This window comes from Cucurbita pepo, chromosome 15 (assembly GCF_057944985.1).
Source record: "Cucurbita pepo subsp. pepo isolate OVF chromosome 15, ASM5794498v1, whole genome shotgun sequence".
Lineage (NCBI taxonomy): Eukaryota > Viridiplantae > Streptophyta > Magnoliopsida > Cucurbitales > Cucurbitaceae > Cucurbita > Cucurbita pepo.
In genome coordinates this window covers 2,674,501-2,687,054 of record NC_141812.1, presented here as the reverse complement: position 1 = coordinate 2,687,054, position 12,554 = coordinate 2,674,501, and the positions used below count along the sequence as shown (strand labels likewise).

The window sequence follows — 12,554 nt, the reverse complement described above, 5'->3', positions numbered from 1 at the left end:
AAGGTTATAAACTCACTCAAAAATCATGTAAATGAGAAAGGTTATAAACCCACTCAAAAATCATCACGTGTAAAAAAAACATCTATGTCCTCAGCGTCGATCAAAATATTTTATACTATGAAACATGATAACATTATGATCCACTAAATATAATAACTAGATTGGTCTGTGAAAATTCCTAGATTGGTCTGTGAAAATTCCTAGTTACGGTATTAAAAAAAAATGTATGTCTTCAACATCGACCAAAACATTCTATACTATAAAAGATAATAACATTATGATCCACTAAACGAGTAGATAATATAATAACTAGAATAGTCTGTAAAAAATTTCCAGTCACCGTATCAAAAAAAGATTTTGTCTCCGGTATCGACTAAAACATTCTATACTATGAAAGATAATAACATTACAGTAGATAATATAATAACTAGAAGGGTCGATAAAAATTTCTCATCATAGGGAAGATTCAATGACCTTCATATTTTGGATCAACCATAACATAGTGATATGCTATTACCAATACAAATATAAAGATTCCAAGAAAGTTTGAAAAGAACCCGAGATCTTGATCGTCAAACATCTGTACCACAATAAGGTTAAACATTATCAACAATTCTTCAAACATATATATAAATATATATATGATGAATTTCGTTTTATATTTAATATGAACTAATTAAATTGAACAGAAATTACTAAGAAGCCCATTTAACAAATTCATAAACATATGAAATGCTTAATTTATTGGTCATACAAGTAACATGATATGAAACATCTTTACTGATCAACCTAAGGAAACCTCTCCCTAGCCGCATCCCCTCAAGGAAAAGCCCAAAGAGGACAATATCTGCTAGCGATGGGCTTCGACCGTTACAAATGATATCAGAGCCAGACACTGGGCAAGGTGCTAGCAAGGAGGCTAAACCCCGAAAGAGGTGGACACGAGGAGGTGTGCGAGCAAGGACGTTGGGCCCTGAAGGGGGGATTGAGGGGTCTCACATCGATTGGAGAAGGGAACGAATGCCATCGAAGGCGTTGGGCCCCGAAGGGAGGTGGATTGTGAGATCCCACATCGATTGGAGAGGGGAACAAAGCATTCTTTATAAAGGTGTGGAAACCTCTCCCTAGCAGACGTGTTTTAAAAATCGAGACGTGTTTTAAAAACCTTGAGGGGGAGCTCGAAAAAGAAAGCCCAAAGAGGACAATATCTACTAGCGATGGGCCTAAGCCATTACAATACTCTAGGAACTATACAAACTAGACAGTGCAAAACAAGAATTCATACATAGAATCATTCCTACAGAAATAATGTGAGAATCTTTAACCTATAAGCATTTTATTCCCCTCAGGTGATTAACATGTAAAGAAGGTAGTACTCCTTTGAAATGCCAAAAATGATTTATGATGATGCAAAGAGAGAACAACCAACGAAATTGCCGATTGCCCGAGCTCGGAGGCTCTTCCCCTCCTCAAGAATATCCCTCTCCCAAGTTATGGTAAAGGGGGTCTTTTTTATCCAAGTGATCTCGTAATCCCTTGCCTTTCTCTTTTAACTTGTCGTCAATTAACTTGTCGTCAGGGAAAAGGGTGCCCACAACCACCCCATACGGATGACCTCCCCAACCACACCATACGATGGACACTGGAACAAATGCCGTAACTCTTTCTAAAATAAAAAGTAAGGTTTCCAGGTCTTCCCTTTGATGGGTGTTAATGGGAATTGGCTCTCCGGGTGGGCTGCTCCTGCTTCGGTACATATACATGTTATTTCGGGTGGTTGTGCTCCTTGTGGAAACCAACCGTCATCGCCAGTTGGTGAGAAGTCTTTACAGTAAAACAAAGGAGGAGCGGGCAAGCCTCGAGTCTGTGGGGGGTTTTTCTAGTGGGATTCTTGTTCTTTGGGATAGTTGTCCGGTGACTCCTATTGAGGTGGTTAAAGGGTTGTTCTCTGCTTCCATTTCCTTCCGTTCTTCTGATTCTTAAGTGAGATGGGTTTCAGGATAGAATAACTACAGATATCAGTATCGCAATAAGCACCCAACTTTTTTCAGCAGCAGAGAGCACAGTGCTAGAGATCCCAATACAAAGAAATGAAGATAATTTCAAAGAAAAAACCAATCAATCCAGCGCCATACTGGGAACAGGTTAGTAAAAAAGACAGCATTCAAGTTTGGAGGTGTTATAACTAGAATGGATCTACTCCAGACTTCAGATCCATCAAACTAACTTAGAACTTCATGTTTCATCAGATCAAATCCTTCAGAACTTCATGTTTCAAGTTTGAAGGTGGGAATATCACGACCTACACTAACCGCATTTTGCTATGTTTTGTTACGAATGAGAAATAGTAGCGGGATTGTGTTAAGAATGAGAAGCAGAAGTGGGATCTTTTTAACATGGTATCAGAGCAAGAAAAGAGGAAGAACAGAACAAAAGTGACAAGGCGGAACAAAGGACGACAGATGAATTGAGATCACCTTCCTCAACATCTCAAAAGTTTTAATTTCTCGGATTGTCCTGATTGAGCACCGCAAATCATCAATATTTTTGCTCTCAATAATAAAATGAACATATTCATTATCGTTTGTGGTGATCCTAAACTCAGTCTGGGTCTTGAATTGGTTACCAATATTCTCAATCATTCTCCTCTGTTCTCGATTGTCCAATATCAAAACTATGTTATGAGCATTTCCAAATTTCTCACCAAACTCTAATACCAGTTTATCAAGATGGGATATTGTAAACAGGTTCAATCGCATAACACCAAACAGCCTCCTAAAATTGGCTGACAATAAACAAAATTAAATAACCCTAGACCTTACATAATCCAAATCGGATCGAAATTATCAAGAACGGTTAATTCCAAGCGGTGCTGCTAAACAATCGACGCTGTTACCAATTGGGAAATCGTGCCTTTGCAACATAGAAAAGGGGAAAATTATTCATAAAAAGGAACCTAACAAACAGAATCCTTAGGGTTTGTCACTGAATTCTGAAGGAAAATTACAAGGTTAAGCACGGTAGATCTGGATGATTTCAACAAAATTATGCAATCAATAGCCATGGAATCAAGTGGAGAAATTGTAAATGAAAACAAAAACAGAGAAAGAGTTGAATTACTCTGATAATCGTTGAGTTGACAACACAGCCCCAAGAAAGAAGGGGAGAACTGCGGCGGAGAGAGCGTCGTCTGGTCAGCAACTCGGAGCGGCGGGAGAGAGTGAATTAGCGAATTGGAGAGGGCGAAATTATATATTTCTTGGGGCCATTTATTAGAGAATTTAATTTCTCAAAATTTAAATTTAAATATTATAATATATCCCTTTTAACAATTAAAAAATAATAATTTTTAGCTTAAATATTTTAAATATTTATAACTCGAACTAAATTTAGAAAATCTCTTGAAAATATATTTATATTAAGCGGGCATGAAGAACTAGACAGTATATAATTCTAGTCTCCAACCCCATTTATCTAACCGAAGCAATCTTTCATCACTTCCTCTCAATTCTCGGTCTTAAATGGGGAGTCCCGACCTCATTCGGGGTGGGTCCCTGCAAGTTGTTTACCATACAGGTTAAATGGATATCTCTAACTTCTCTGCAATCTCGATAGTTAGACGTAATTAGTTACAAATCGAAAAGTTTATGACAAAAATGTTCTTACTGTTCTTATGTTAAACATAAAAAATGTATTTTAGAATGGTTAGTAATAGACCACACGGTTAGAGCCGAAAATACACTTACATATATACATATATCATGACGGGTAGGATCTAATGATTGTTCATTGAGCTCTATTTTCCTTTTGGAGCATAATTGAATGCATAGTACTTCTCTACACACGGTCTGATATGAACTAAGAGACATCAATCATACAATATACTTCAATGAAGATATAAAGAAAATATTGTTGAAATTATCAAAAAAAAATATATTTCAATTAATGTCACACTGAAGTTTCAATCTGAAGTAATTTAGAGTTTTTATATTTTATTAATGTATTTTAAGACTTTTTATTTACATTAAGTTACAATTACATAATGGTTAATTATGGCTATTATGTATGAATGTTACAACTCTTGGAATGTCTTTAATAGTTTCACTCTATAAAGTCATGTATGTCGTATTTGTAAGTAGACTCAGAAAATGTAATAAAATGAGCATTTGTGCTCTCTTTAGCCAATGACTAAGTTTCTTTGCAATTCTATGTAGTTTAGGATGCATGTAGAATCATTCAAGCTCGACATGATCAATCTTACTTTTGGAGTGATTCGAATCTCAAACAAGTGTTCTTGCGTCGAGATATTTGATCAACAAGAATCATTTAAGCTAAACATGATCGATCTTGCTTGTGGAGTGATTCGAATCTCAAACAATGTTCTTGCCTTGAGATATTCGATCAACAAGGTAATCCGTTCCATACTTTCCCTTTAGTTGATACACTCACTCGTTCATGTACCTACTAGAAGACTTCATTAATGCACACACTAGACCTGACTATAAGCTCATACACGCTCACGCTACCGAAAATCAAAGTAAAAAAAAAGGAACACGAATAATATCGTGGTGAGTAGTCCATGATCATATGATATACAACATGCATGAGGTCCTGCACTGAAAATCACGGTCCAATGAAATGATGTACATAAATTCCTTATGAAACGTACATCCATATTCATGATATTTCATTCATGTTTTTCATACACGACATGTCATGATGTCTAACACGACGTAAACATTAAAATAATATTTTTTTATTTATTTGAATATGACTATTGCTATACGTTGAAGGAATGAAATGGATAAAGTAGAGAATAGTTTTGAAAATTTTAAGGAAAAATAATAATTACCACCTATGTTTAAGCGACACGATTTCTTTTTTTAATATAAGCTTGTGATGTAAATTCCATGAACCTACATCGTAGTATTAAACATAAAGTTATTGATATTAATAAAATATATAATGAACACATTATAAAAATTACCATTATTATTTTAGAATATAGTTTCATTTCTTATTCTTACCATAGTTTAAATTTAAATGATGATGACAATAATAATAATAATGTAAAGTTAATTTATTATTACAGGTGCATATTATTAAAAAGGCTTATTCTAGAATAATCTAGATATACAAAATAATTTGACCGCCAAATGGCAGAAGAGGAGAGTTGACCACGTGGGATCTCACACGTGGGAAGAGATGCGCCACTTTGCTTTATCTTACTACAAATTTATATTATTTTATTTTATAAATTTCAGTTCACTCTTCAAAATTTCTTTTTTTAGTAAATTATAAATTTATTTTCATATTACAATTTTAATTTTAATGTTTTAAGTTTATTAAATTACAATTTAAATTTCTTAATTTTAAAAATTAAATCGCGTTATTTTATAATTTTATTTTTTAATTTAAAACGGGACATCGAATCTAAATTGTGCTAGCATCATCCCTCATTGCATCATCCTCGTCACGCCCTTCTCGTGACATGCTGAAAAAGTTTCAAAATTTACTTAGATTGTCAATTGTTCAAGATTAACCTAAACTTTTTAATTCATAAATTTATTAATTTACGAACGGTTTTCGCACTCTTATAAATGGTGTTTTGTTCTCCTCCTCAACCAATGTGGGACATCACAATCCACCCCCTTCAGGGCCCAGCGTCCTTACTGGCACATTGTCCGATGTCTGGCTCTGATATCATTCATAACGACTCAGATCCACCACTAGCGGATATTGTCCTCTTTAGGTTTTTCTTTTCGGGTTTCCCCTCAAACCTTTAAAACGCGTCTGCTAGGAGAAGGTTTCCAGCGTTATAAATGGTGTTTTGTTCTCCTTCCAACTAACGAGGACAGTTCTCCTTCCAACTAACGAGGACATCACAGTTTAACTCTAATATTATAATAATAGTTAACGAATTAAAAATTTATAAACAAAAAAATTATAATAATTATCTAAATTAAAAGTTTAAGAAAAAATAGACATTTTTTAAAGAAAAAAACGAAGAAGACAAGGAACCGACTCCACCGGAGTAGCCTGTTCGTTAGCAATTCACGTGCACTTAAACACGTGTCATGATCTCCCACGATCTAAAGCTCAATTCCATCGCCTAATCCAACGGTGAGAACTCGCCTATATATATGCATTTACGACACATTGAAACACCTCAACGAAAAACCCAAAAAGGTAAAACGAAAGAAAACTCTGCCATTTCAAAACCTTCGCAAATTGCAGCTATGGAATCCGCTCTCATCAGAACCGTTTCCGTTCCCGTCCTCTCGTCGGCCGTCGCCGCTTCTTCGTCCTTCTCCAATTACAAACCGTTGTATGGAGCTCTCTCCGGCCAGAATAGTTCCATTTCATCTCCGAAGATCTCTCTGCATTTTGAGATCAATCATCGCAGAGGAAAGAACTGGAGTGGTATTCGAAGAGCGGCATCGGAGAGCGACATATCGCGATCTCTCCACGAGGTTTCGAGTCCGTATGATCAATTCGGTGGATTCAGATCTCGATATTGGTCCGTTCCTTCCGAAATACCAGAGGATGAGTTTCTGAACCAGGATGAATTTCACCGTGATTCATTTGCGGACACTGAATTTCTAAATTCCGGAATCGTAAGCGGCGATGGCGGTGATTTTGTAGCAGATAAATTTACGGATGGAAGTAGTGAATCTAGTAAGATCAGAGCGTACTACGAAGAGATGCTGAAATCGAACCCTAGCGACGCTCTGATATTGAGAAACTACGGAAAATTCTTACACGAGGTAATCCAAGTCTAGAATTATCAAATTGAAAGTCTGCTTTGATCTGAAATCCTGAAATCCTGAAATCCTGAAATCCTGAAATCTAATGGAATATTACACTTTAATTTCTTTGATTTGATTGATGATGTAAAGGTTGAGAAAGATAGTAAACGAGCAGAGGAATGCTACAGCAGAGCAATACTGGCAAGTCCAAGAGACGGAGAATTGCTGGCTCTATACGGTAAATTAGTATGGGATACTCAAAGAGACAAGCGAAGAGCTCAATATTACTTCGATCGTGCCGTGTGTGCCTCCCCTAACGACTGGTAATTTTCGATATCTGGATCGAGCAGTTTAGCCCTAATTTCATGAACTGGAAGACTCTGAATGTTTGAATTTGTTTGTGAAGTTTGGTGATAGGATATTACGCTCATTTCTTGTGGCTGGTAGAAGACGATGAGGAGGAAGCGATGGCGGTGGCTCCGGCGCCGGCGCCGGCTCTGGTTGCGGCGTTTTAATGGAAGAAATTGGTTTGATGGAGGTTTCGCGGATATAGGAGAGGAAGAATTGAGGGAGAAGTGGCACGTGATTTGTGGACGTGTCATTTCAGGAGGAAATAAAATGCACGTGACTTGTTGGTGTAATGTAAAGTCCCATAATAATAATAATAAAAAAAAACTCTGATTTCTATTTTAAAATATTCTATTTATTAGGAAAATTTCGACGTCAAATCCTAAATTACCACCAAATATTTTAGTTGGGGAAATTTCAACATCACAACTCCTAAGTTACGAGACATTATCAATTTAACTTTTTTTTTTATTTTTAATTAATTAATAAATTTAAAATAACCCACTTCATAGGCCTGACACTATGCTCGAGCAATTGATGTAATTCAGGCTCATATGACATACGATATGTATGAGGTCTCATCTTAAAATTATGGTCATGTGTAATGATACACTTAGTACTTCCGTACTTATCATGACATGAATTCCCTATGAGATGTGCTTTACATATTCGTGGTATTTCATACAAGGTACGTTATAGTATCTTATGTATAAGACATAAATGTAAACGAAACAAATACTTCACCATAATAACATAACATCCAATAAGGTTACGGTTACTAGATATTCATTTTTCATTCGTAACTTGTAGGTGTTCTAACAGTAAGTCCGCCTAAAGCTTTTGTTTCAACTTGGAACTCCTAAGCTCATTTTAACTTATCGTTCCTAGGTTTAGCTCAACTAAAATTCATGTTCACTTATGATATTACCGAACATAGTCTATTCATGGAGCGAACATTACTTAATTATCCTAAAATCAGATATAAACAGTGTTAATATTATTAATTGTCCAAAACAATAGCTTGTACTGTAAGTGGACTGAATTTATGTGTTTAAACTGACTACGACCAAAGTAGTGGCTACTTCAACCAAAAAAAGGGCGACCCCTTTTCAAATCGAAATAAGTACCTCACCTCAAGAAGTAGTTGGAGCTGGGCGGAGAACTATGAGAGTTTGCTTTTCTTTCATTTTCTAAGAACAGTCCCTTATTTGATCCGCTGCTGGTCTTTGAACTAGTCATTAATGGTCGACTTCATTGGTATCTTTTCGGTATGCGTTCTGAACACTTTCATTTTTAGCGTCTCATCTTCTCTAGCTAAAAATGATTCGAATATCTCCTCTAGTGATTAAAACGGGACAACGAAGCTAATTGAAGCCAAACCAAATCGAGAAAGCTGGACAACTAACCTCTTAAAAAATATTTTTCAAAAGGTCCCAATTTTTTATTTTTTCAAATATAATATTAAAAAAAGTGACATATTTTTGTCATATAGTTAATCTTTAAAAAAAATTATAAACTTTAGGCTATATTTAAAAAAAATATGTAATTTAATTACGCACTTTATAATATCTTTTTATGGATTACTTTCAACTTTTTCACGAGCATAACTCAACTAGATGAAGATATTTACATTTGATCGAGAAATCGGATATTCAAAAGATATTACAAATTTCCCAGAATATAAACAAAATATTCACAAATGAATATGATCTTCCATTTTATAATTTTCTGGGGAATCAAATGAATATGATCATTCCTTTTATCATTTTTCTGGTCAATCAAATACAATTATCCAAATTTAATAACTCTGACCCTTCTCCCAATCCTCCAAACCCGACATCCACATTATGTTCGACACCAAACGAGATCCATAATCACCTTCAATGGCTTGTTCGGGTGATTACGCTATACCTGTACAAGGAACGAGGCTGCAAATTCGCTCAAGCGTTACGCCATAGGATCCTATGCTTTACTCTTGCCAACTAATGTCGGGGTCACTGACACAATTCCGATCAGAAACAATGTGGCAATCGAGTTGAAGTCGTAAAGATCACCAACCGATTGTAATTCTCCGAGCGTCAGCCCAGCCTGTCATACAATTCGAGATGTTCGAGTCACTCAATATACACTTTAGAAACATCAATATATGAGCTGAGAAGCAAACAGCCAAATCAACATTAGTTCTTCACTCACTCACTCACCTAAGAATGTCAAGTATGCTTCTAAATGCATTTCCGAACTATGTAATTAGGGACAGGTTTCCACACCCTTATAAAGAATGTTTCCTTTCCCTCTTCAACCGGTGTAGGATCTTACAATCCACCCCTCTTGGGAGCTAGCGTCCCGCTGGCACACAGGCCGATGTCTGGCTCTAATACCGTTTGTAACAAGCCAAGCCCACTGAAGTTTTTAAAACGTGTCTACTAGGGAGAGGTTTCTACACCCTAATAAGGAAGGGATCGTTCCCCTATCTAACCAATGTCGGATCACAGATCATCCCTCTCTAGAAACCCATGACAATGAGCTACGAGCAACACAAAGACAAACAATGGAAATGGAGAAGTGATTACCTTGACTGTAACGTAGGCAGCCGGGATGAGACCAACGACGGTAGCAAAGAAGAAGGTATGGTAAGGCACATCGACGATCGGAGATGCAACATTGATAAACGTATTTGGCAAGGTAGGAGTCAATCTTAGAAAAAGCATGTAGTTCAACAGCCCTTCCCTTCTCCTAGAAACCTGAGAGAGGAATCGATTCAACATCGAAAAAACCTTATAGAATCGACTACGAAAGAGATGGGGATATGAAACTTACCTGATCTTGAAAGAACTTCACCTTGTCAGGCCAAAGAGTAAAGGCGAGGGGCTTCCCGATCATCTTCGAGAGGAAATAGCAAGAGGAAGCTCCGGCTGTAGCGGTGAAGACGACGAGAGCAACGCCCTTGAAGACCCCGAAAAGGGCTCCAGCCAGCAGTGACATGAAAACAGTTCCAGGTATCATGAAGGTTTGCATAAAGATGTATACAACGCAGTATCCTACTAAGACCTGTGCAGTGTAGTCACTTGTATATTCCTCAAGGTGATCTCTAAAAGAAAGAATATTCATCAAGCCACATTTTAACCATCCACAAGCTTTTACATAGCAACATTTATGATGACGAGATAAGTAATAACCCAAACCCACCGCTAAGTAGATATTATCCGTTTTGGGTCCTTACGTATTGCCGTCAGCCTCACGGTTTTAAAACGTGTCTATTAAGGAGAGGTTTCCCCACACTTGTAAGGAATCCTTCGTTACCCTCTCCAACCAATATGGGATCTCACAATCTGTAACGGCCCAGATCCACCACTAATAGATATTGTCATCTTTGGGCTTTCCCTTTCAGGTTTCCCCTCAAGGCTTTAAAACACGTCTTTTAGGGGAAGGTTTCCACACCCTTATGAATGGTGATTTGTTCTCCTCCCCAACCAATGGTGGATTGTGATGTCTCACATTGGTTGGGGAGGAGAACAAACCACCATTTATAAGGGTGTGGAAACCTTCACGGTTGGAGAGGAGATCAAACCACCCTTTATAAATGTGTGGAAACCTTCCCCTAGCAGACGCATTTTAAAGCCTTGAGGGAAAGCCCAAAGAGGACAATATCTGCTAGCTATGGATTTGGGCCGTTACACAATCCATCTCCCTTGGGGGGCCAGCATCCTCGATGGCACATGGCCCAATGTCTGGTTCTAATGCTATTTGTAACAGCCCAAACCCGCCGCTAGCAGATATTATTAGCTTTGGTCCGTTACGTATCACCATCAGCCTCACAGTTTTAAAAAGCATCTATTAGGGAGAGGTTTCCTCATCCTTAAAAGGAATGCTTCGTTCCCCTCTCCAACCAACGTGTATCGCACACAAACCATATCCACAAACATTCAAGAAAGTGCTGCCCAAATCTCATCAGCCAAAACCATAAGAATCCCACAAAAACTGTATCAAGGAAAGTGCCAGATCTGATCATATTTCTGATACAAACACTTGAATTTGAAACTCCCTAACAAAAGTATTTAGTGCCCATTCAAAAGACAATCAAATCATTCAAGAGCAAGCCATTGAAAGGTTAGCTAATCACATCAAGAACAAGAACTCAGGCAAACCCAATTCCAGAAATCACAAGAAAAATGACCTAATCAAGCGATCAAACCATAAAAAGAATCCAGAAAACGAACGAAACGAAAAAATCCATCATCAAAATCGAAAGAAAACGCAATGAACAGAAGAACTACCTGAGGATTTGAAGATCTTGAAGGTTGCGAGGAAGCTTAAGAAAGCTATAATCGGAGGCCGGCATGGTTAGGTAAACACAAAGAAGGCCAAAAAGGAAGGCAATAACAACGGTGCTAAACACAGCCAAATCCCAAAAACTCAATTGAAATTTGCTCATATTTTCGCCCACATTCTTTTCCCCTTTCTTCTCCATTTTCCTCAAGGATTTTCCCTGATCCCCTTTTTCACTTTCCGTTGTTTTCTCGGGAAACAAACAGAAAACCCAGAGGAAAGGATGAAGAAAGAGAAAGAGAAACGAAATTGAAATCTGTTTTAACAACAATCTTCTTTCCTTTAGGGTCACTCCTTGAGAGAGGGAGAAAGAAACAGAATATTCGCAGAAAATTCAATACGCAATACAGAGATTGGCATGTCTTGGAAGCCTTAAATAAGGCCTTTCAATTGAACAAAGGCCTTTGAAATTTGATGGTTGTTTTTCATTGTGGATGTGGTCAGTTCTTCGCAATTTCCTCCTTCGTCCTATCATTTTCAGTGGCTCCACTCCACAAATTGTATTCCAAACTCGTTTTTCATTTCAATTTTTAAAAAAATTCATATAAACAACAAAGTCTTTACAATTTTTTGTACTCAACTATTTGATATTAATTATTCATTTGGATATTAATTATTCATTTGGTTGGCTTGGTATGATAGATGATTGATGTTGATATACCTATCTTATAGTGTTGGATATTCCATTGGATGATGCTTAAATTAATGTGTCGAGTCGTGTGTCTTGATATTTGTTGTCCCTAAATGGAACGGAACGGAGAATTTTCGTTTAAATAGGGATGGAGAAGAGAGTGGTGAGACATTTTATCCTCGTTAAATGAACGGGGTTGAAGATAGAGACTGTATTCCTATAGAGCTGGGAATTACCGTTTAAACAAGGATAAGAAAGGGAGTGACGAGAGATTTCTCCTCGTTAGAAGAACAGAGTCGAAAATGGAGACTGTATTCCCACTGTATTCCCACTGAGCCGAGAAATCCCGTTTAAACAGGGATGAGGAATAAGACCGTGGTGAGAGATTTATCCTCGTTAGATGAACAGGGTCAAAGACGGAAATTATATCCCCACAGGGGCGAGATTGCCATTTAAATACATATGGGAAACAGAATGGTGAGAAATTTCTCCTCGTTAGA

The 12,554-nt window shown here is 37.2% G+C and overlaps 3 protein-coding genes across 3 annotated transcripts; 1 reads left to right on the top strand and 2 right to left on the bottom strand.

Moving 5' to 3' along the window:
- Window positions 1-275: 275 nt before the first annotated feature.
- LOC111811231 (dolichyl-diphosphooligosaccharide--protein glycosyltransferase subunit 4A) lies at window positions 276-580 on the bottom strand. Its single transcript, XM_023697990.2, has one exon. The coding sequence runs from the start codon at window positions 578-580 to the stop codon at window positions 467-469; it is 114 nt and encodes a 37-aa protein (XP_023553758.1). The 3' UTR covers window positions 276-466.
- Window positions 581-6,151: 5,571 nt separating this feature from the next.
- Window positions 6,152-7,444, top strand: LOC111811867 (uncharacterized). Its single transcript, XM_023698904.2, has 3 exons — window positions 6,152-6,767; window positions 6,900-7,072; window positions 7,156-7,444. The coding sequence occupies exons 1-3, from the start codon at window positions 6,240-6,242 to the stop codon at window positions 7,262-7,264; spliced, it is 810 nt and encodes a 269-aa protein (XP_023554672.2). The 5' UTR covers window positions 6,152-6,239; the 3' UTR covers window positions 7,265-7,444.
- Window positions 7,445-8,789: 1,345 nt separating this feature from the next.
- Window positions 8,790-11,814, bottom strand: LOC111811119 (SNARE associated Golgi protein family). The gene is made up of 4 exons (XM_023697858.2): window positions 11,372-11,814; window positions 9,915-10,185; window positions 9,668-9,838; window positions 8,790-9,185 (listed from the first exon to the last, which is right to left on the bottom strand). Exons 1-4 carry the CDS (start codon window positions 11,563-11,565, stop codon window positions 9,060-9,062), a joined length of 762 nt encoding a protein of 253 aa, XP_023553626.1. The 5' UTR covers window positions 11,566-11,814; the 3' UTR covers window positions 8,790-9,059.
- Window positions 11,815-12,554: the final 740 nt, after the last annotated feature.